This window comes from Littorina saxatilis, linkage group LG12, assembly GCF_037325665.1.
Source record: "Littorina saxatilis isolate snail1 linkage group LG12, US_GU_Lsax_2.0, whole genome shotgun sequence".
In the NCBI taxonomy this organism is placed as follows: domain Eukaryota; kingdom Metazoa; phylum Mollusca; class Gastropoda; order Littorinimorpha; family Littorinidae; genus Littorina; species Littorina saxatilis.
The window spans coordinates 1,122,495-1,147,294 of NC_090256.1; the positions used below are offsets into that span (position 1 = coordinate 1,122,495).

Sequence of the window (24,800 nt, forward strand, 5' to 3'; positions counted from 1 at the left end):
TAATTATTATGCCTCCCATGACATGGGAAGTAACTCTGTCAATTTCAATCTTTACACAAAAAAACACGACAGCAATTAACCAAAACTGCAAATGCTCAAACGACATAGGAAGCAGGTGGAACTGTAAAGCAAATGTGAAATTAGGTAGCACGGTGCACATCCGGCATTTCCGGGACGTGCGTACGAGTTCTCTAGCACTCTGTGAAGCATTGACCATTTTAACGACCACTTTAAGTCCGTTTCTTGAGTGTTCATTGTAAACAGGATTCACCGTTATATCACGTTCTCCGTTAGATTCATCATACCAAGGAAATCATCATGCCAAGTGCAAGATATGAAAGCAATTGATCTAAAAGAGTACAACATACAGCATCATAAATGATGAGAACTTCCAATTCTTTAAATTAGATGCATGGCACTGGCAGAATGGAACTGCTCACATCAAACCACCATAAAAGCAAACTTAAATCATCATCATCATCTGAATCTTCTTTATCACATGAAAAAGACATACGTTAACAGAATTAAACCATCATCATCTTCTTATTCATCACAATCATGCAAAAGAGATAACCAAACAGTGTGACACAGATTATCATGACAAAAATCTTGATGTAGATTCTGAGCTCTTTGGTCATGTTTTAACTTTCACCAATACAGTCTGATGTTATTATCACGAGAGAAAACTTACACAATGATAAAGCCCAGCACGTTGGTTTCCACAATATTCTGGTCACCCGAATCTGACGCACTGACACTCAACACATGGTGAAGCAGGGTCATAGCTGAAACCAGACAAATATTTTCATCAACTGACGATCACGATGGAAGAGCTGAGAGGACATCAACTGTAAATTATATTCCTCGCTCCACACTCTCTTCAACATTCATTGGACATAGTGAAGCACTTCACATTCAGATATAAATGTAAAGAAAAAAAGAACTGGATAGATCAGGGACAGTTTGAAAATACACACTGACCCCCCCCCCCCCCCCCCCCCCCCCAAAAAAAAAACCAAAAAAAACAACAACACCAAGAACAAGAAACACACACACGAAAGCACAGTGAACTTACTGGGCAGCACAGGAATAACCTTTGTCTTGCTGTCTGATGCTTTCATTCCCAGCGGAAGACATGACTCGGGCAGGGATGGAGCTGCAACCAGTAGAAAACAAAACAGTCTTCAATCTTCATCAATTAAGCCACACTGAACCTGAACAAGGAATCACTCAACCCGAGGGAAACATTTAACACTTGTAAAATCAGGTAGTCTTAGCGTCATGTCAACTGTGACAAAGAGTACAGAATGAGTATGAACTCTCAACTCAAAGCAAGCAACAACAAAAAAACAAACTGGGCTCCACTACATCCCCAATCAAGATTTTAGCAACATTTCTTTTTAAAGCTTCCCTCGGTCACTAGAATACATCAGAAAAAAATCCACACAAACAACATTTTTTTATGTTGACTGCAGCATGTATCCACTACTAGGGTAAACTTTGCACGTTTCTTGCTACATAAAGTACCTACCACCAATCTTGTAGAGTTTGACCTCACTGAACTTGACCTCAAAGGTGTGGGGGAAGAAGTTGCCCTTGACACCATAAAAATATTCTCGTATCTTCATGTCCCTGGCCTCCGCTCTGGCATGCTGGGAACGCTCCACCACCTGGCCAACAATTGTCAATGTCAACTTGGTAAAGGAGAGACTCTGGCATGCTGGGAACGCTCCACCACCTGGCCAACAATTGTCAATGTCAACTTGGTAAAGGAGAGACTCTGGCATGCTGGGAACGCTCCACCACCTGGCCAACAATTGTCAATGTCAACTTGGTCAAGGAGAGACTCTGGCATGCTGGGAACGCTCCACCACCTGGCCAACAATTGTCAATGTCAACTTGGTAAAGGAGAGACTCTGGCATGCTGGGAACGCTCCACCACCTGGCCAACAATTGTCAATGTCAACTTGGTCAAGGAGAGACTCTGGCATGCTGGGAACGCTCCACCACCTGGCCAACAATTGTCAATGTCAACTTGGTCAAGGAGAGACTCTGGCATGCTGGGAACGCTCCACCACCTGGCCAACAATTGTCAATGTCAACTTGGTCAAGGAGAGACTCTGGCATGCTGGGAACGCTCCACCACCTGGCCAACAATTGTCAATGTCAACTTGGTCAAGGAGAGACTCTGGCATGCTGGGAACGCTCCACCACCTGGCCAACAATTGTCAATGTCAACTTGGTCAAGGAGAGACTCTGGCATGCTGGGAACGCTCCACCACCTGGCCAACAATTGTCAATGTCAACTTGGTCAAGGAGAGACTCTGGCATGCTGGGAACGCTCCACCACCTGGCCAACAATTGTCAATGTCAACTTGGTCAAGGAGAGACTCTGGCAAGCTGGGAACGCTCCACCACCTGGTGAACAATTGTCAATGTCAACTTGTTAAAGGAGAGACTCTGGCATGCTGGGAACGCTCCACCACCTGGCCAACAATTGTCAATGTCAACTTGGTCAAGGAGAGACTCTGGCACCTGGCCAACAATTGTCAATGTCAACTTGGTAAAGGAGAGACTCTGGCATGCTGGGAACGCTCCACCACCTGGCCAACAATTGTCAATGTCAACTTGGTAAAGGAGAGACTCTGGCATGCTGGGAACGCTCCACCACCTGGCCAACAATTGTCAATGTCAACTTGGTAAAGGAGAGACTCTGGCATGCTGGGAACGCTCCACCACCTGGCCAACAATTGTCAATGTCAACTTGGTCAAGGAGAGACTCTGGCATGCTGGGAACGCTCCACCACCTGGCCAACAATTGTCAATGTCAACTTGGTCAAGGAGAGACTCTGGCATGCTGGGAACGCTCCACCACCTGGCCAACAATTGTCAATGTCAACTTGGTCAAGGAGAGACTCTGGCATGCTGGGAACGCTCCACCACCTGGCCAACAATTGTCAATGTCAACTTGGTCAAGGAGAGACTCTGGCATGCTGGGAACGCTCCACCACCTGGCCAACAATTGTCAATGTCAACTTGGTCAAGGAGAGACTCTGGCAAGCTGGGAACGCTCCACCACCTGGTGAACAATTGTCAATGTCAACTTGTTAAAGGAGAGACTCTGGCATGCTGGGAACGCTCCACCACCTGGCCAACAATTGTCAATGTCAACTTGGTCAAGGAGAGACTCTGGCACCTGGCCAACAATTGTCAATGTCAACTTGGTAAAGGAGAGACTCTGGCATGCTGGGAACGCTCCACCACCTGGCCAACAATTGTCAATGTCAACTTGGTCAAGGAGAGACTCTGGCATGCTGGGAACGCTCCACCACCTGGCCAACAATTGTCAATGTCAACTTGGTCAAGGAGAGACTCTGGCATGCTGGGAACGCTCCACCACCTGGCCAACAATTGTCAATGTCAACTTGGTCAAGGAGAGACTCTGGCATGCTGGGAACGCTCCACCACCTGGCCAACAATTGTCAATGTCAACTTGGTCAAGGAGAGACTCTGGCAAGCTGGGAACGCTCCACCACCTGGTGAACAATTGTCAATGTCAACTTGTTAAAGGAGAGACTCTGGCATGCTGGGAACGCTCCACCACCTGGCCAACAATTGTCAATGTCAACTTGGTCAAGGAGAGACTCTGGCACCTGGCCAACAATTGTCAATGTCAACTTGGTAAAGGAGAGACTCTGGCATGCTGGGAACGCTCCACCACCTGGCCAACAATTGTCAATGTCAACTTGGTAAAGGAGAGACTCTGGCATGCTGGGAACGCTCCACCACCTGGCCAACAATTGTCAATGTCAACTTGGTAAAGGAGAGACTCTGGCATGCTGGGAACGCTCCACCACCTGGCCAACAATTGTCAATGTCAACTTGGTAAAGGAGAGACTCTGGCATGCTGGGAACGCTCCACCACCTGGCCAACAATTGTCAATGTCAACTTGGTAAAGGAGAGACTCTGGCATGCTGGGAACGCTCCACCACCTGGCCAACAATTGTCAATGTCAACTTGGTAAAGGAGAGACTCTGGCATGCTGGGAACGCTCCACCACCTGGCCAACAATTGTCAATGTCAACTTGGTAAAGGAGAGACTCTGGCATGCTGGGAACGCTCCACCACCTGGCCAACAATTGTCAATGTCAACTTGGTAAAGGAGAGACTCTGGCATGCTGGGAACGCTCCACCACCTGGCCAACAATTGTCAATGTCAACTTGGTCAAGGAGAGACTCTGGCATGCTGGGAACGCTCCACCACCTGGCCAACAATTGTCAATGTCAACTTGGTAAAGGAGAGACTCTGGCATGCTGGGAACGCTCCACCACCTGGCCAACAATTGTCAATGTCAACTTGGTCAAGGAGAGACTCTGGCATGCTGGGAACGCTCCACCACCTGGCCAACAATTGTCAATGTCAACTTGGTCAAGGAGAGACTCTGGCATGCTGGGAACGCTCCACCACCTGGCCAACAATTGTCAATGTCAACTTGGTCAAGGAGAGACTCTGGCATGCTGGGAACGCTCCACCACCTGGCCAACAATTGTCAATGTCAACTTGGTCAAGGAGAGACTCTGGCATGCTGGGAACGCTCCACCACCTGGCCAACAATTGTCAATGTCAACTTGGTCAAGGAGAGACTCTGGCATGCTGGGAACGCTCCACCACCTGGCCAACAATTGTCAATGTCAACTTGGTAAAGGAGAGACTCTGGCATGCTGGGAACGCTCCACCACCTGGCCAACAATTGTCAATGTCAACTTGGTCAAGGAGAGACTCTGGCATGCTGGGAACGCTCCACCACCTGGCCAACAATTGTCAATGTCAACTTGGTCAAGGAGAGACTCTGGCATGCTGGGAACGCTCCACCACCTGGCCAACAATTGTCAATGTCAACTTGGTCAAGGAGAGACTCTGGCACCTGGCCAACAATTGTCAATGTCTACTTGGTAAAGGAGAGACTCTGGCATGCTAGCATGCTGGGAACGCTCCACCACCTGGCCAACAATTGTCAATGTCAACTTGGTCAAGGAGAGACTCTGGCACCTGGCCAACAATTGTCAATGTCAACTTGGTAAAGGAGAGACTCTGGCATGCTGGGAACGCTCCACCACCTGGCCAACAATTGTCAATGTCAACTTGGTAAAGGAAAGATTCTAACAATAAAAAGAGTCAAAAGACATCAGATTTTCTGTTGATAAGCTGTGTAAATTGACCTCAATATTTTCAGACTCCCTCTTTTTTCAGACCCGACTTTCTCACATTGTGTCAGGTTTTAAAGGGGGGGTTCCACTCTACAACAAACACATCCCAATGGGCGCTTCTGGTCAGGTTATGCCCCCTCTTTCTTTCGGCTGGTAACTGGCGCCACCTCGCGGCAAGATCACACGAGAAAGGAAAAAAAACTTGCATTGGTCCCAAATAGCATATCCGTTTGGTAACAGTTTGTGTGTAAGTCGTGCATTTTATACAGTAAACACACAATGGTCGGTTCTGGTGAGGTTATGCCTCTTCTTTCTTTCGGCTGGTAATTGGCGCCACCTTGCGGCAAAATCACAGGAGTTGTCTCGCGTTATCACCCCATAAGCGCTCATTCCAGCTACAACAGAACAAAAGCTCAGCAACACACCTCAGCCCTAGCTGCAATCAGTGTGTGTGTCAACAAAACTTCTTGGATTTCCCCTACACTGCAAGTGTAACATATAGCTTTAGGCTAGAAACAGAAGAGATGAGATAAACTAAATGTAGAGATGAAAGTTAAAAATGTTCAGTATCAGACAAATCTGCCAGCAAAAAATGTGGCTTTCATTTAATTCAAAATTAGTTCCGATTTTATATTTCTAATGGCTTGCAAAACAGAAAATCATTTTTTCGCTCACAATTTCCTGATCACATCTGGATGGAAACCTTCATCCCTCCCTGAAGAAAAAGCAACTTACCCCGCCTGACTTTGGCAGCAGGACAATCTTGACGAATTCCGGCAGGTCACCCTTCAGCTGGTTGTACAGCCGCTCCTGGTCCAGAACCAAGATGACATCCACCTCAAAGGAGCCGGCCGCATGCTTCAGTACGTCGTACCCCGATCCACGCACCCATCCCCCAGTGTTGATCACCACGCCGCTCGAGTTCACTGACACAGCAAGGGAATGGGTTTATCTATTGTTTCAAGCATTGCTGTTGCATGCTGAAAGTTACCTGTATCTTCTATCTATATATATATACGACTTGTGTCTGTCTGTGTGTGTGTGTGTGTGTTCGCGATGCACGGCCAAAGTTCTCGATGGATCTGCTTCAAATTTGGTGGGCATATTCAGGTAAGACCCCGGACACAACCTGGTCGATGAGAATTTTCAACACGTGCTCTCAGCGCGCAGCGCTGAACCGATTTTGGTTCCACCTCAGCTACCCGGGCCCCCATACCGACACACCAAAGCCGCTACACCACATCACAACGCCAAAGTTCTCGGTGGATCTTTTTCAAATTTGGACACCGTATTCAGCTACACCCCGGACACAATATCATCGATGAGATATTTCAACACGTGCTCTCAGCGCGCAGCGCTGAACCGATTTTGGTTTTTGTGTTCATTTCACCATTACAAGTAACTCTTCCTTATCTTCTCCAGTGTTTTCCGTTTATCTCCCTTCCTTCGTGTGGCTTCAATCCATATTCCCGTTTCTAAGTTACTATTTTTAGAATGTCACTGCGCTGTCCAGAACGCTTCCCTTGCACCCGTAAGTTGTTCTTACTGTCAAAGTGAAAAGGTCGAATCAATTTATAGCCACGCGAAAAATACACTGTCACCTATCTCTATATATTTATAGATATAGATATACATATATATATACGGTTTCTCTGTGTGTATGTGTGTTTGTGTGTGTGTGTGGGCAAAAACCTGTGTATTGTAGAGTTCTGTTTGTGATGTGGTCTAGCGGCTTTTGTCTGTCTGTATGTTCTGGCATTTGAGAAGCCACAACAGATAATATAGGGCTAAGAAATAAGCTCTAAAAATCTCAAGTTGTTCTTACTGTCAAAGAGAAAAGGTCGAATCAATTTATAGCCACGCGAAAAATACACTGTCACCTATCTCTATATATTTATAGATATAGATATACATATATATATATACGGCTTCTCTGTGTGTGTGTGTGTTTGTGTGTGTGTGTGGGCAAAAACCTGTGTATTGTAGAGTTCTGTTTGTGATGTGGTCTAGCGGCTTTTGTCTGTCTGTATGTTCTGGCATTTGAGAAGCCACAACAGATAATATAGGGCTAAGAAATAAGCTCTAAAAATCTCAAACCCGTTTGACAGGACTTCGCCTTCAAAGGTGATTGTGGTGAACCGCCACGCTGTCTGTCTCTGTCTCGCGATTCACCCCGGCGAATTCACCATTCCCAGTAACTCTTCCTTATCTTCTCCAGTGTTTTGCGCCTCCGTGTGGCTTCAATCCATATTCCCGTTTCTAAGTTACTATTTTTAGAATGTCACTGCGCTGTCCAGAACGCTTCCCTTGCACCCGTAAGTTGTTCTTACTGTCAAAGTGAAAAGGTCGAATCAATTTATAGCCACGCGAAAAATACACTGTCACCTATCTCTATATATTTATAGATATAGATATACATATATATATACGGCTTATCTGTGTGTGTGTGTGTTTGTGTGTGTGTGTGGGAAAAAACCTGTGGATTGTAGAGTTCTGTTTGTGATGGGGTCTAGCGGTTTTTGTCTGTCTGTATGTTCTGGCATTTGAGAAGCCACAACAGATGATATAGGGCTAAGAAATAAGCTCTAAAATTCTCAAATCCATTTGACAGGACTTCGCCTTCAAAGGTGATTGTGGTGAACCGCCACGCTGTCTGTCTCTGTCTCGCGATTCACCCCGGCGAAGCCGGGTATTCCTCTAGTTTCAAATATATATATATGCATACTATAGTATAAGCTTCAAAGACACAGCAATGCACACATGTCTCCCTGATGCTCACTGAAAGAGAAAACACTCAGTGTACAGACTTTACAGAATGTTACTCTACCCCTACTTGGCTGGACAGCCTAACACTCCTTAGAGTTAGACTTTCATGATTACTCCAAGTGAGTCAAACATTCGTAATGTAAGATAATTATAAATCCCAAGACCAGGCAGCAACAAAAACAGATTCACAATCAGTGGCCTTAGACGACTCACCCCTCTGACTCTGCTCACTGCGAATGTTGATGACCTCAGCCATGCGTGACATAAGAGTGTTAAACAGCGTCATGTTGTCAGCAGGACTCTTGTGGCCGAAGTGGAAAACCAGGGGAGCTGTCTTGACAAAGCCTTCTTCCACATCTGCCACACGTTCCATCACGACCGCTGCCAGTGTACCAGGTACACTGATCTGACCCTGTAACAGATGTAGTTGGCACACACTGTATCACGGGCCTGCATGACCTGGTCTAGGCAAAGCATTTGCTTTTTTTTGTTTTTTTGTGTGTTTGCTTAACGCCCAGCCGACCACAAAGGGCCGGCGGTGCTGCTTTGACATATAACGTGCGCCACACACAAGACAGAAGTCGCAGCACAGGCTTCATGTCTCACCCAGTCACATTATTCTGACACCGGACCAACCAGTCCTAGCACTAACCCCATAATGCCAGACGCCAGGCGGAGCAGCCACTAGATTTCCAATTTTAAAGTCTTAGGTATGACCCGGCCGGGGTTCGAACCCACGACCTCCCGATCACGGGGCGGACGCCTTACCACTAGGCCAACCGTGCCGGTTAGCATTTGCATCAGCCAATCCACTGGCCTGCATGACCTGGTCTAGGCAAAGCATTTGTATCAGCCAATCCACTGGCCTGCATGACCTGGTCTAGGCAAAGCATTTGTATCAGCCAATCCACTGGCCTGCATGACCTGGTCAAGGCAAAGCATTTGTATCAGCCAATCCACTGGCCTGCATGACCTGGTCTAGGCAAAGCATTTGTATCAGCCAATCCACTGGCTTAAAATTAATATTTTGGAAAGACAGATCATTTTCATCATGTACATAATGATAATACAAGACATTGCAATACAGATTTTTTTTAAATCTGTTTCAAACTCTCAGACAAAATCTTATAAGTATCTCCAAGCATGACACAGATACAATTCTAGCCCTGAGAGAAATCCAAAAGGTTCACCCCCCCACCTGTCCAACGTCCAGATCCACCAGCATAGGGGACCGGCCAGACCGCACGGCATAGTTGACCAGCAGCCTGCATAATGTGCTCTTGCCCACGTCTGTCGGCCCCACCACCAGCACCCGAGGCCCTCTCGTCTCCTCAATGTCCGCCTTCTGTCGCATCTGTTCCATGGCTGCATGCGTGTTGAGGTACATGGTCATCGGTGTTTCTTTGGAGATGTAGGCCACCTCTGTCTTGCCACGAAGGTGATGAGAGTTAGGGAATACAGTCAGACCTGTAAATAATGACCCCCCAAGAGACCACCCAAGAGACCACCCAAGGGACCAACCAACAGTGGTTGTTATAGACAGGTGTTAGCTATGGAATAAGAACTAAAGGGGGAGTTAACGTCCTCTCAGAAAATGTTTCTATGGAATGGTGAATAACTTTTTATTTAAATAGTCAGGAATCCTTGGTGGCGGTGTTTTGGGCACGTGGTTGTTATCAAGAGGTGGTCACCGAGGCAAGTTCATAAATTGTGTTGCATTATAGAGTAATACTGATATACTCAAGTTGGTGTAAACTTTGACAGCGACAGGGTATTTGCGACCATTGAGCTTTTGCTATCGTTCATTTTTACACACATAGCTCTCAGCCTTTGACATTAGTCAAATGCTCTACCCTACCAGTACCAGGCAAATTCATCTTGTGGTAACCTACCATAGCTCTACCCTACCAGTACCAGGCAAATTCATCTTGTGGTAACCTACCATAGCTCTACCCTACCAGTACCAGGCAAATTCATCTTGTGGTAACCTACCATAGCTCTACCCTACCAGTACCAGGCAAATTCATCTTGTGCTAACCTACCATAGCTCTACCCTACCAGTACCAGGCAAATTCATCTTGTGCTAACCTACCATAGCTCTACCCTACCAGTACCAGGCAAATTCATCTTGTGGTAACCTACCATAGCTCTACCCTACCAGTACCAGGCAAATTCATCTTGTGGTAACCTACCATAGCTCTACCCTACCAGTACCAGGCAAATTCATCTTGTGCTAACCTACCATAGCTCTACCCTACCAGTACCAGGCAAATTCATCTTGTGCTAACCTACCATAGCTCTACCCTACCAGTACCAGGCAAATTCATCTTGTGCTAACCTACCATAGCTCTACCCTACCAGTACCAGGCAAATTCATCTTGTGGTAACCTACCATAGCTCTACCCTACCAGTACCAGGCAAATTCATCTTGTGGTAACCTACCATAGCTCTACCCTACCAGTACCAGGCAAATTCATCTTGTGGTAACCTACCATAGCTCTACCCTACCAGTACCAGGCAAATTCATCTTGTGGTAACCTACCATAGCTCTACCCTACCAGTACCAGGCAAATTCATCTTGTGGTAACCTACCATAGCTCTACCCTACCAGTACCAGGCAAATTCATCTTGTGGTAACCTACCATAGCTCTACCCTACCAGTACCAGGCAAATTCATCTTGTGGTAACCTACCATAGCTCTACCCTACCAGTACCAGGCAAATTCATCTTGTGGTAACCTACCATAGCTCTACCCTACCAGTACCAGGCAAATTCATCTTGTGGTAACCTACCATAGCTCTACCCTACCAGTACCAGGCAAATTCATCTTGTGGTAACCTACCATAGCTCTACCCTACCAGTACCAGGCAAATTCATCTTGTGGTAACCTACCATAGCTCTACCCTACCAGTACCAGGCAAATTCATCTTGTGGTAACCTACCATAGCTCTACCCTACCAGTACCAGGCAAATTCATCTTGTGGTAACCTACCATAGCTCTACCCTACCAGTACCAGGCAAATTCATCTTGTGGTAACCTACCATAGCTCTACCCTACCAGTACCAGGCAAATTCATCTTGTGGTAACCTACCATAGCTCTACCCTACCAGTACCAGGCAAATTCATCTTGTGGTAACCTACCATAGCTCTACCCTACCAGTACCAGGCAAATTCATCTTGTGGTAACCTACCATAGCTCTACCCTACCAGTACCAGGCAAATTCATCTTGTGGTAACCTACCATAGCTCTACCCCACCAGTACCAGGCAAATTCATCTTGTGGTAACCTACCATAGCTCTACCCTACCAGTACCAGGCAAATTCATCTTGTGGTAACCTACCATAGAAAACCAGGAGAATGTTCCTGTGATATCTGAGTAGAGCTAGAGATCTGCTGGCTCAGAAAGATTTGACACATGCGTGACAACAGTCAAGTACTTGATTCTCTGGCCTTATAATAGTTGAACACATGTGCAAGTGAGAGTGACGAACATTTGAAGAAAGGGCTGACACTTGTTTCTTTCACGCAGGACTTGCTCGCGGCTAGCCTCTCGGCAGAGCTAGGAAGCGAGGGTGAATATGAAACGATTTCATGGCTAGCTACGCAAGAATTAAACACCATTGGTTGATACCAAAAAGATGGTCTGCACTGTTCGGTAAACGGCCACAAACAGCCAATCGGATTAACACCAAAGTGGTGGCCAGTTTTTCTCGCGTAGCGAGCACAGGTCTCCAAGGTATGCTAGAGTTCTCTCGCCAAATCCTAGCGTTCCTCGCAGCGAGAATTGCCCAAGAAACGTTACTTCTTCGCCCAACTCGCCTTAAAGTTAAAGAAACGGGGGACTGGCATGCCCCCTCTCTGTCCTTCACACATGCATACACATAAGCACACAGTGGCAAAAATAATATAAACACTGACACACAGACACTGAAAAAGCACGTAAATTCAGTATAAAGATTATGTATGACTTGCGCATCAGTATACATGTGCAATGAAAAAAACAAAGGATATTTTGACAACACAGCCATGATAGGTGTAGACGGCCACTTTGGATCCAGGAAGGAAAGCGCAGATTTGTTTTTTGGCTAGCTCTGTGCCAAACACCTCTGCCATTCCTTCCACAAGCTGTCAAAACATACAGAATATGGATGCATGTGATGTAACAAAAAAGAGGCAAAATAACTGCATTTGACTGTGAGAGATAAAACTTGATACTATGGCCATAAGAAGTACACATTTGATCTCAATGGCTGCATGTGACTGTGAGAGATAAAACTTGATACTATGGCCATGTTCTGCGCGAAGTTAGAATCCGGTTTCATTCTAGAATGGACCGGGTCCAGGTTGGAATTCTTACCCTGCGCAAGTACAGGGGTGCCATTCTAGAATGAAACCCTTGTTGCTGGTCCATTCTAGAATCGGCCGTGCGCAAGGTTGGAATTTGGGTCCAAGTTGGAATAGTCATTTCAGTTAGACTATCACACAGCCAAAGCCACAAATGTGGATTTTCTGTTTGTTTTTGTTTTTTGTGTGTTTGGTTGGGTTTTTTTCTCGTTTTTTTTTTACACTTTACTCAAAGACATCGTGAATTGGGATTGTGATGTTCTGAAAGTGATTACGATTTTGAGAGACACTCAGCACTGATCGCTACGAACGGAAATTTCCGGACTGACAGTGTTTTGCCGATCTCGCTTGTAACTTTTAATCTTATTCATATACATGAAGTTGGTCTTCTGAATTGTGAAGATAAAGTCTTTAGCTTTGTATCGATATATAATATGACTATATAGTTTGAGCGAGGGAAAGGCTTTTTTTTTTTTTTTTTTTTAAACTAGCTTTAATGTTCTATCAGGCATGCGCCTCTTAAGAACGGTGCTGCTTTGACCACAAGACTCGCAGCCATAGCAAACCCCTCGTTATGAGCGCCGACCACAACGAAAGCAATTGGCTGCGGTGGGCCCCACGAAAATCGGCAAAGGCGAGGCTAGTTTCTGTAGAAAATCGTCTGTTTTCTCCAAAATGACATATCATCCCATAACTGGCGTTTGTATTTCGACATAAGGTCTTGTGGCATCTAATCATCGATTTCATTCTTTCATTTGATTTATTTGTGAACGCTGAGCTTCGAGTATTTATGCTTTTCAGGGAAAATTTGTGAAAATTCTGACTTTCCACAGTTATTACGGAAAATCAAGCTTGTCAATCAAGATGCTGTGAATTGGAATGTCATTACTAATCATTAGTTGACCTCTGGCTCAAGTGGTGTCATCTTGCTACACGGTTGAATTGCAATTCGTCAATCTCTGCCGTCACTGGGCACTGAGAACGTCAGGAGCCTGTATTTTTTTCAAGGGCAATTAGAGGTTATTTGAAAGTATGACATGGTATAATGTTGTGATTTTGGAGAGAAAAATTAATTGACTGTCATTGCAATGAGGCTTGGTCAGAAATAAAGGGTATTCACTGATTTTAAGCTACAATTCAGTTGCTTGGAAATGACAGACCTCCAATCCATTTGTAAATCAAGTGAACTCTCTTGAATGATTGGTACTTCCTCTACAAATAAATGTGCACCAGGATATAATTCTTGGAACTTTGTTCTTTTGTGTAGTAGTAATGCAGGGTTGTAGGAGTTTGAAACGTGGGCATATCACAGTTTGGATAAATAAAAACTGTCAAACTTTTAGGCATGGAATTCCCCTTTGAGAGTATTTGTTGTGGTAGTACTACTACTATGAATTGCTTTCAATGTTTTCCCATAATATTATAAAACCAGACAAAAGTTGTTGTTGATTTCTGTTTTTGTTAATGTCAACTTTTTTTTAAACCTGTGACAACAGCTCTATAACTCACTCTGTCCTTCTGTTGGTCTGTCTGTCGGTTAGTCGGTCTGACCGTCTGTCTGTCTGTCAAAAAAATTGTCAAAAAACCGGACATTTCCGAGAGGGAGACAGCGCTGACATTGCAAGCGGCCGCAACCGGCTCTCATCACAAAAACAACTGCCCTGCAAACATTACCGCCCTGGTAGTCCCCCTTGCTATGGTCTGCCTTTGTTTATTGCGTACTCAGGAGTGTCAACTTTCTTGACATGACATGACATCGCAAGATCGCCAAAGGATTTTTTTCAGGGGTAGACAAATCAGCCCCATTTTATCAAAGGGAAGGTGCAGGTGGAGATAATTCAAGGGAAGACAACTCTGTCTAACCTACAAACATTACGGTCCCCTTTACTCAAGGGTTTCATTCTAGAATGGCACCCCTGTACTTGCGCAGGGTTAGAATTCCAACCTGGACCCGGTCCATTCTAGAATGAAACCGGATTCTAACTTCGCGCAGAACAGCCATAACAAGTACACATTTGATCTCAATGGCTGCATGTGCGTGTACACGCATAATATTGTGTTCTTTACAGTATTATTCAAACCAAGATAGTTGTCCAACTAATACTTAGTTTAACTCAAAATATAAAACCAGTCTGCCATTCCATCACCTTAACCAATGAAAAAGGGGCAGACTGTGAATGTAGCGAAAGTTGGATGATATTAAAACCAATTTAAAAATGCCAGTTGCTGCATGTATGGAATTGGAAAACAATCTTTTGTTTCGCAATACAGGTACCTTAAATTAAAAATCCAAGTGCCTAATTTTGAGTGAAGCTCTCACTCTCAGACCAAAATAACCAGAATTTGAATATATATATTTTCTTTTTCAACACTTAACTGTTAACTGTTAATACAAACAAAACAGTCTCATGTTATTATCTTCTCCAACCCTCTTTTGACACAGTTCACAAACCTCCATCTGTACTTCATTGCGAGAATCGACCTCAAAACGCAGCTCTGCGTTCCTGTCTAGGCGGTAGTCTTCCCCATCTTTCACCTGCACATAAAGAGTGCTTTGAAAAGTGAGTGTGTACAAAACACTCAAGTCCTTAATGGCTTAAAACCGTAGGACTTTTAATATTAATTTTAAGGAGTGTGTACACCTTTCAGTTTCAAATCCATGATTGAATACCTCTAATCTAATAGTTTAATAATAATAGTAATGAAGATGATGAAATTAAAATCAGTTTCAAATACAATATTATACATAGTTTGTAAATTCTATGATACAACATACGTTTCTCGAGAAAATGCATTAATTTAACAACAATGTGAAATGTATGCAAAGCATGTTTGCTCATCTACTGCGACGTGTTCTGATTGTATGCCACAGAATGGAATGGGGTTTGTTGCTGCATGTTCTTGTAAGTTATGTAGTGCAAGTTGTAACTATCTATACTCTATAGCAGATGTGCACTCTGAATATGGATCTGGATGCCCCACTTGGTGGTGTTCGTGGGGAGTACGTCACAGGAGCCGACTCTTTATTTCATGTTAAATTTCGGCAGTAGCCTGCTTTGGTTAAAATCTACAAAACCCTTTGTACTTACGTTTTCGTCTGCCATTGATTTTTGCGAGGGAAAATGTCAGCGAAGATTAAAAATATGTCTTTCAAGACAAAAGAAACATCTCTTATTTCGACGCGTTTGGAAAAAAACGAAAGCGGAAATAGATGGCGGAAGTTGAACAATCTCATTCACGTGAGAAATAAAGGCATATAGGAATATTTTTAAGAGAAAACCTTTACAGATAAGTTGATGATGAATTTACACGACCGAATTTTTATATCAATGACATAAAACATTAAAACATTAGCTTAGCTTTTCTGCGGGAAGAAAACATGTTTACATAGTTTTGGTCGTGCTCGATTTCAGCCTCAGCGGCACCGCGGAGTCAGAATCCATTTTAGATCGTACGCACCCCCCCCCCCCCCCCCCCCACCCACACACACACACACCCCTGAAAGAAAAGAAGCAAAAACAAAAAAGAACACCACAAACAATAAAAACAACAATAACATTATCAAACAAATGAAATAACCGACAAATCCAAAAACAAAGAGACTGCCAACGTTCCAAAATTCAGAATCAAAAAACAAGAAAGGTAGGTTGTTGAAACGTTTGTTGTTGACAAAACAATACATTCACAAATAACCGATAAACAAATAATAAACAATACATTGAAATAACCGACAAACAAGGCTACCCAGCGACTGACCAGGGACCTTACTTTCTTTTCTCATGTTACCCAAATCCAGCACCATGTGTGCCCAGAGAGCAGAGATCTTTGACCTATGATACGAAGAACTGGTGCCTCATCATAACCAGGGGCGGATTAGGGGGGGGGGGGGGGGGTTAAAGGGGTTCCAGATTCTGTCTGTGAAAAAAAACCACCAACTAACTTTAAAAGAAATAACCAGTTGATCATGTTTAAAATCAAGGATAAGCCACAAATTGTTTATAAAATAGCTAAAAATTCTTCAGCTTCACGGTGGGGGGCTTTGCCCCCCAGACCCCCCAACGGTGCGTTACCCCTGCCCGCCACCTACCGACCCCGGGACCCTAGGTTGTAACCCCCCCCCCCCACCCCCACCCCTCCCCCCCACCCCCACCCCCACCCCCTCTGGCTTAACTGCTCCGCCCCTGATAACATGAAACGTGTTTATACTTTGGCATCTCTTGTTTATTTATTTATTTGGTGTTTAACGTCGTTTTTAACCACGAAGGTTATATCGCGACGGTGGCATCTCTTGCTGACACTATCCGTCCACGTGACCAACCGGGACTGAAATCGGCGGTCTGCGCTACGTCTGTGAAAAAAGGATTTGTTCAAACGAAATGAACTGGTACGTACACTTATTATTATTCATGAGGCTTGAAACTTTAAAACACATCCTGTCAAGCTACAGATAAGACTGCAATCAAATTCAGACAGAACGAAAATATCAGCAAGGCGAACGAAATGTGCCGGTGTGACGATTTCATTTTTTGCCCGTGTTCATATTTCCCCCTCGATGTTTACTCGAGACTGAAATGTTCTTTCCTGGTAAAATTAAAGAAGTGAAATTATTTAAGGACGAAAAGCATGTCAGTTATTTGCATGGGAAGAAAATTGGTGGTGAAATTTTAATAGATTTCACCCCAAAATTCAATTTCTTCGAAAACGTGAACCGAGTGGTTACGTCCCTTTAATGAGAAGGGAAACATTTTAGGATGAATCAAATTTCTAAGTTAAATACAAAAAAATTGGTTGGACAAATTTGGCCCCATGGATGTAAGGTACACATAGTCGCTCATCACTGTAGTATCGAAGTTTTTTTGTTTTGTTCAGTTTGGAGTTTATACTAGATCAACGAGGCCGAGAATCGAAATATGACCACGGCGAAAGATGGGTTAGGGGGAAGAATTTACCCGATGCTCCCCAGCAAGTCGTAAGAGGCGACTAACGGATTCTGTTTCTCCTTTTACCCTTGTTAAGTGTTTCTTGTATAGAATATAGTCAATTTTTGTAAAGATTTTAGTCAAGCAGTATGTAAGAAATGTTAAGTCCTTTGTACTGGAAACTTGCATTCTCTCAGTGGGGTAATATATTGTGCTACGTGGCAAGCCCCTGGAGCAAATTTTTGATTAGTGCTTTTGTGAACAAGAAACAATTGACAAGTGGCTCTATCCCATCTCCCCCCTTCCCCCGTCGCGATATAACCTTCGTGGTTGAAAACGACGTAAAACACCAAATAAAGAAAAGAAAGAAAAGAAATCGTGACACCGGCGTCACGAACTGAAAACTCTGCCTGAACAATCCTTCTCATTGCGGTCGCACTGTCAGGGACACCTGTCACGAACTGAAAACTCTGCCTGAACAATCCTTCTCATTGCGGTCAATGCGCATGCGCTAACATGGGGAGATTAATCAGGTCGTGAACAACCTAACCCTAACCCTAATCCTAACCCTAACCCTAACCCATGGTTCGTTCGGTCAAAGGGTCGCATTTTTTAAGTCTAAGATTGGCGCATGCGCATTGACCGCAATGAGAAGGATTGTTCAGCAGAGGTTTCAGATCGTGACACCGGAAGACCGAAGTCCGTTAACTTACGACCAGTCGGAGTGAATCAAGTTAGCCCGAAGAAAACGACGTGATCGAAGGTTGTCATTGTAAGTAATTGCTTGTTTTCTTATACTTTCCACTGAATTTTAGCATAATTTCAGGATTTTTTATTGTGGCACATCATCGCATGCGTTGTAGTAATGGATGAATGATGCAATTGACCCCACAAACACAACGAAATGTTGTTGCAGACGTTTGGTTTTGAAGGGAAATCCCTCCACTGAGATTGATGACTAGACTGGACATTTCGAACGTTTCTTACAGACCTCTAAATTCAGTCACATGCTGCGAAACAAAAGTAGAAAATATTCATAGTGATTCTTTTAGAATTGATCACGTAATGCATGACTTGGGAACAACTAAACAAAAGTACGAGCACTATATAGCTGCGCAGTAGTAAATGTCTGGATTTGGTCCGCTCACTGCTGATTCAGTGATGGTGAAACGTGAGATAACGTCTTCCTGTTGTCTGTTGGAGGAATCTTTTTGGATAAGTTCGTATTATTACTGAACTGTTATTGCATGTTATGTATTTCACTTTCAGCTTCATACATAATTAAAGACTGATCAAAATAGATACTAAGATAGTATACTATAGAACAGAAGTTAAACTAGGGCAGTATTGTAATGTGTACACTTAGTAAGTTATTTCTAGTAGTAGTACTACTGGTAGTTACTCGGGTACCAACGCAAGTGTTACAAACAGTATTAGTGTTATAAACAGGTAATTACCGGTATTTTACCGGTTGAAATGGGACAAAATTGGCTGCCAGTATGACCTACCAGATTTTTGGAACTACGGGGGTTTTTTTGCTTGTGAAAAAACAAAACCCTGTGTCATCAAAATCACCTGCAGTGAATGCATGCACTCAAATTCGCGTCATGGACCACCCGCATAAAGTCTACATAATGAGTTCAATGATCCGTATGTTTATGCCCGCCTACTGTTGTAATAGCTGCTTTGTGCAGTTATTTTACCAGACAATAGAATTGCTTTGCACGCAGCTAGGAGCACAGACTGTGGCGTAGTCAGACTGACGAAAGCTTTTCCCCGTCGTTTCCATTGAAGCTGCGCTGTCAGGACAGGTAGACAAGCATGTCAAAGGAAAAATCCCTGTTTATGTTTTTCTCTCAGAGACAGCAGAAAAGACCGATCGACAGTGAGTGTTGACCATGCATCGTTTCTTCAAAGATCTTAGTATGCCCACTGCATCGACTTCATAACTTTTGTTGAAAAAGCATGTTTTCTATAGTTGGAATAAGGAGCGTTGCAGAGGAAAATACTGACAAATGTTAAAAAATATGGACAAAGACTGAAAGAATACTGTCATGCCAGATAAAATGGTTATTCGCTCTTACTCAGTGGTTACTGGCAGTCTGATCAATATATATGTTTTTATAAAATTACATTTACTAAATTACTTAGTTAAGTTTTGACTAAATATTTTCAAATAAACTTGGAATCGAGACGAGGGTGGTGGTGCGTGTGTGCGTGCACATCGATTCTTAAAAAACTACCCAACAGACGTTTATGAAACTTTGCAAGTGAGTTCTTCTAGATAATAGTTAATATCCCCAGATGTTTTTAATTTGTTTTAATAAATATCTCTGATGACATCATATCATCCGACTTTTTGCAAAAATTGAGGCCACACAGTGGTGACCCCATTTTTAAGCAAATTGATTCAAACCTTCTTTGACTCAGTCCGGACTATGGGATTGCATTCCAGCTCTATAGCTAAAACAAATGAAATAATTAGTTTTTGAGTCACTTGAGAAAATGTGACTCTATGTAATCGGTCAGTGTTAGTCTGTCCGGCCGGCCGGCCAGCCGGCCGTCCGGCCGGCCATCCGGCCGGCCGTCCGTAGACACCACCTTAACGTTGGACTTTTCTCGGAAACTATCAAAGCGATCGGGCTCATATTTTGTTTAGTTGTGACCTCCAATGACCTCTACACTTTAACGATGGTTTCGTTGACCTTTGACCTTTTTCAAGGTCACAGGTCAGCGTCAAAGGAAAAATTAGACATTTTATATCTTTGACAAAGTTCATCGGATGTGATTGAAACTTTGTAGGATTATTCTTTACATCAAAGTATTTACATCTGTAGCCTTTTACGAACGTTATCAGAAAAACAAGGGAGATAACTAGCCTTTTCTGTTCGGCAACACACAACTTAACGTTGGGCTTTTCTCGGAAACTATAAAAGTGACCGGGCTCATATTTTGTTTAGTCGTGACCTCCAATGACCTCTACACTTTAACGATGGTTTCGTTGACCTTTCACCTTTTTCAAGGTCACAGGTCAGCGTCAAAGGAAAAATTAGACATTTTATATCTTTGACAAAGTTCATCGGATGTGATTGAAACTTTGTAGGATTATTCTTTACATCAAAGTATTTACATCTGTAGCCTTTTACGAACGTTATCAGAAAAACAAGGGAGATAACTAGCCTTTTCTGTTCGGCAACACACAACTTAACGTTGGGCTTTTCTCGGAAACTATAAAAGTGACCGGGCTCAAATTTTATGTGAACGTGACTCATTGTGTTGTGAATAGCAATTTCTTCCTGTCCATCTGATGCCTCATATAATATTCAGAACTGCGAAAGTGACTCGATCGAGCGTTTGCTCTTCTTGTTCATTAAAGTTGTCATTAAAATCAAATATTCACTAATAGTAATAGATTTTAAAATGTTTGCAATTGCATTGCTTTCCTTATCAATTCCTGAATCACAAATATATATAGAAGTGTCATGTTTTACTCTAAAAAATTGCTCAGAAGTTAAACAAATCAGTGTATAACTTAGGTCCATGTACAGTACTACGTTTGCATCATGTATGGTTTACCGAGACAAGCGAGACCCATTTTTGGTTTGGTTCTCAAAGCCTGACCCCATGTTGTCTCGGTCATGACTGGTTTCCTTTTATTTTGAGGCCAACAGATTGACTAAATGATTCGATATTGCTTCACGCAACTTATCTTTTTTTTTAAACAATTTATGAAACAGGTCTTCTCTAACAGTAACTTTTCTTTGATTTAGGGGTAGATCATTTGTTTCTCTGAATTGTCTCCCGGCAGTTCTTTGATCTTTTGAAGATTGGAAAGGTGACACAAGGCTAGACTATTGACTACATAACTATCATGGATTTTTTAAACAGCTTTATGGGAGAAGGACAAAAGTGATTATTTGTTATAATGAAATAGTGTTTATATTCCTTCCTGGTATGGATAGACAGATGACAGAAATGTAAATAACAAAGTGACTGTGGTGAGATGAACCAAGTTGACAAACAAAGGTCAAAGGAATTCTGTACTCACCAAAACAAGGACACCACATTAATACCAAATTTTGCTTTGGCCAAAAAAAAAGTTTTATGTTTCCGGTCACCCGACCCTACCTAGTTTTTTCCCGCCGACCCTAGACTTTTTTTGATTGCATTTGTAAAAAAAGAAGAAAAAAAGCGTCAAAATGAAAGTAACAGACGGCAGACAACACAAGGGGGATAACCCCGCATCCCTTTTGTCTCATTTGTTTTGTAATGTGTTGTCTTTCTCTTTGTATAGTAAGTCCAGTCTCTTTGCGTCACTGAATGGTTATTTTCTACCCTGACCAAAAAAAAAAAATTAATAATAAATAAATAAAATCCCTACCATGTTACCAGAAACATACAACTTTTTTTTGTTTGCCTTATAAAAGCTTCACAGGGGTGTGCAAATTTAAAAATAAACAACTCACCCACGGGTTAGTAGAATCTCATTTCCAGCTCACCCGGGAAAAAAATAGGTAACCCACTCCAACTTTTCTTATTTTGTCTTTGAAGTTTCACACACAGAAACATTGGATTATAAACAACGCCATGGTTGTTTTTCAGTGGCCCGAAACAAATTAGGGAGCGCTTTCTCATTGGTCAAAATGTAAAACTAAACTAAGGGATGTAACTCACATCGTTGAAGCAGACGACATTTTTGAACACGATCAATACTTCAGAAACAGCGCCTTAGAAACAGTACTTACTGTTTGGGCTTCGGTTTGGGCTTTGTTTTCATTATGAAAAACAAGGGGAAATGTATTTTGGCCATTCATTTTAGTAAGGAGTTGGCATTTGAAGCTCTATCTTGAGTTTTGTTTGTGAAATTTTTAGCTAACCCACGGGAATGCTACTCAAAGACCTCAGCTAACCCGGCCAATTTTTAACTCCCCCCGGGTCACGGGTTAGTGGATTTGCACACCCCTGCTTCATCAGGTAACAAAAACAAAGGACAACAAAAAGCAACGCTGGCGGAAAGAACACGGACAAGGTTGGAAAAGAAGATGGAGGGAAACACTAAAGGGAAGGAACTCTGGTAACGGAAAGAAAATAAAGGGGAATGTAGTGGTTATTAGGATGTCAAGAGCACATGCACACAAACTAACTGTATTAAGATAACAGAATTTTAAATCGTGCCTTGTCAATTGTATTTCAGAGAATATTTCTCATGGAGAATGATTTACTTAGTCTAAAATATGAAAATATCAAAATACGCCAAATTTCTACGACAACATCAATATGTGTACAATGTAGTATTTTGTATAGTGGAGTGTAGGACAGTGCTGTATCAGAACCTGTTCTTTGAATAAGGGATAACTTGGTTCTCTGAATTGTTAGGTCTTTGTTCCTTCATTTTGCTCAGATTTCAAAGGACGAAAGGTGACACCAGTGACTGTACGATGGTGGTGTAGTTTTTTTGTGAAGTGGAGCAGGGCAGCTGCATTATAACCAGTTCTATGAATAAGGGTTGACACTGGTTCTCAGAAATGTTGCATAGTTCCTTGATCTTCCTCAGATTTAAAAGGTGAGGGAGGCCTGATAACAAGACTGATGTATTTTGTGAATTGGAGCACCCTTTTTAAGACACCCCATTTGTTAAGACCTAACTCCCCTTTTAATTCAGACCTTAGATTGTCATATTTCCTGTTCATCACCTCTGTAAATTTACCTCCATTTAAGATGCTCTCCCTGATTTTCTCAGAATTTTTGGAGGGTTTAATAAAAAAAAAAAAGAATGTGGGGGGGGGGGGGGGGGGTATTCTTGTGGACTCCGTTCTTTGAATAAGGGGTGACGATAGTTCTCTGAATAGTCTTCCTGTTCCTTGATCCTCCTCATGTTTCAAAGCCGAAAGGTGTCGCCAGGCTAGACTTGTGACTGCACAAAATCATATATTTTTGCACTCTTGGTTATTTTAATTTTTACCAGTCACACCAGTGTACGAAGCGGAGTTCCACTTTAAATAAAATATTTTCTGTTTGCCAGCTTTTAGTCAATACATGACATGATGTACTACATCTGTTGTGCCCATTCACAGGCCTATCAGCCTAAATTCTATATCTGTTACACCTGTTTGCAGATCTTCCAGTGAATAGAAAACTCCAGAGCTGAACTGATTGTTAAATGTTGGCCTGTACATGTACTGGCTATTCATCGATGTTGGCAAGAGTCCAGTGGCACATGCGTGACACTGGCCTCAAAACCCCCTAGCCCTGTCTTGGTTGCTTTTGATCACAGGTCTCTCTCTGTTCTCTGTCACAGTCCTCTGCCTTGTTCGCTTGGAGAGTGGTCACCTTTTCAGGGATTGATTTTGTGCCTGTGTGGAAGACAAATACCTCGACTTCACCTTGGGTGTTTGACCTGCTCCCCTGTACATCTATTCTTACTGCTGGAGGGAGGAGGTGAGTTGTGTGTCACTGTTTGTGTCACTGTGTCTGTCTGTGTGTGTTAGAGAGAGAGAGAGATGGGTGTGTTTAGAGATAGGGGGGGGGGGGGGAGAGGGAGGTAGATATGGGTGTGTAGAGAGAGGTGTGTGTGTAAGGCTAAGAGAGAGATGTTTGTGGATGTAAAATCTGTGATTTGAATGACCAGCATTAATATGTCAAAAGATCAGATGCAGAAGGAATAACTGTTTCTTTGTTAGCTGTTGTTCAAGGGAGTGCCAGCGTGGTTGACTTGATGGATTTGTGTGTGTGCGTTTGTGTGTATTGTCCAGTGTATTATTCTCTTTTGCACATTTGCTTCATGTGAAGCTCGAGCGGTGGCACAGTTGGTTAACTCTAATCATGATGGCAAGTCTAGTTACTTGCTTCAGAATTTCATAACACAGAACTGTTACTCTTGGTCTTTCTGGTAAACCCTACTCTTGGCTGTGTGTTAGTTTTTGCTGAAGCTTACGGAAGTCTTATCTACTGTTGACTGTCAGACTCATTTGATACCTGCAAGTGGATGTGTACACAAACATCCGAACAGGCTGAACTAGCTATCGTAGAGCCATCAAGAAAGTTTAGAATTCTGTCGGGCAGGGAACGGATTGCCTGTGGTGTGCTTCATGATTTGAAGTGAAGATGTGGGGTTATTTTGGGATGGGAGTTTTAGGTGGATTACCGTCTTGCTATATGTAAACCTACTGCTCTTTAAAAAAAAAAAAAAAAAGTCAGGGGGAGTTGCTGTAGTGTGGAACAGCTTACACACAGTCAGTGTGTGGCAATGTTTCAAATAGGCTTGGCTCTGGGATGGAGAGAGGGAAATTAATCTATTTCAAAGAACGTTTCCGCTTGCAATCAAGAGTAAAACAGAAAATGGATTGTGTTCAGCTTGTAATGACTAATAATATAGCCAGCATTAACAAGAAAAGAAAAAACAATTCTGGGATTGAAAACTGAGCTGTCTTCTGGTTCAAAAGTTCTTGTTGCTGTATTGATTTTCATTTAGCGTTCATTTGAAGAAAAATGGTGGCTGGCTTTTCATTACTGAGACTATGGTGCTGTTGGCAAAATATGATGCTTTAGATTTGATTTAAT

The 24,800-nt window shown here is 42.9% G+C and overlaps 2 protein-coding genes across 6 annotated transcripts in view; one reads left to right on the forward strand and one right to left on the reverse strand.

The window, feature by feature from the left end:
• Positions 1 to 15,630, reverse strand: part of LOC138981019 (polyribonucleotide 5'-hydroxyl-kinase Clp1-like) — a 17,565-nt gene extending 1,935 nt beyond the window's left edge. The window contains exons 1-9 of the mRNA XM_070353810.1: positions 15,411 to 15,630; positions 14,774 to 14,857; positions 11,989 to 12,102; positions 9,174 to 9,413; positions 8,189 to 8,387; positions 5,945 to 6,135; positions 1,532 to 1,670; positions 1,076 to 1,156; positions 692 to 785 (exon numbers count right to left, since the gene is read on the reverse strand). Coding sequence (XP_070209911.1) covers positions 692 to 785; positions 1,076 to 1,156; positions 1,532 to 1,670; positions 5,945 to 6,135; positions 8,189 to 8,387; positions 9,174 to 9,413; positions 11,989 to 12,102; positions 14,774 to 14,857; positions 15,411 to 15,425 — 1,157 coding nt within the window. The 5' untranslated portion in view covers positions 15,426 to 15,630. The remainder of the gene's footprint in view (positions 1 to 691; positions 786 to 1,075; positions 1,157 to 1,531; positions 1,671 to 5,944; positions 6,136 to 8,188; positions 8,388 to 9,173; positions 9,414 to 11,988; positions 12,103 to 14,773; positions 14,858 to 15,410) is intronic.
• Positions 15,631 to 17,874: 2,244 nt separating this feature from the next.
• LOC138981020 (dnaJ homolog subfamily B member 6-like) overlaps positions 17,875 to 24,800 on the forward strand; it is a 39,964-nt gene continuing 33,038 nt past the window's right edge. For 4 of the 5 annotated variants that reach the window (XM_070353811.1, XM_070353817.1, XM_070353816.1 and 1 more), the window contains exons 1-2: positions 17,875 to 18,012; positions 23,539 to 23,678. The gene's annotated coding sequence lies outside the window, so the exon portion shown is untranslated. The remainder of the gene's footprint in view (positions 18,013 to 23,538; positions 23,679 to 24,800) is intronic. The other variant, XM_070353812.1, reaches the window with a different exon arrangement.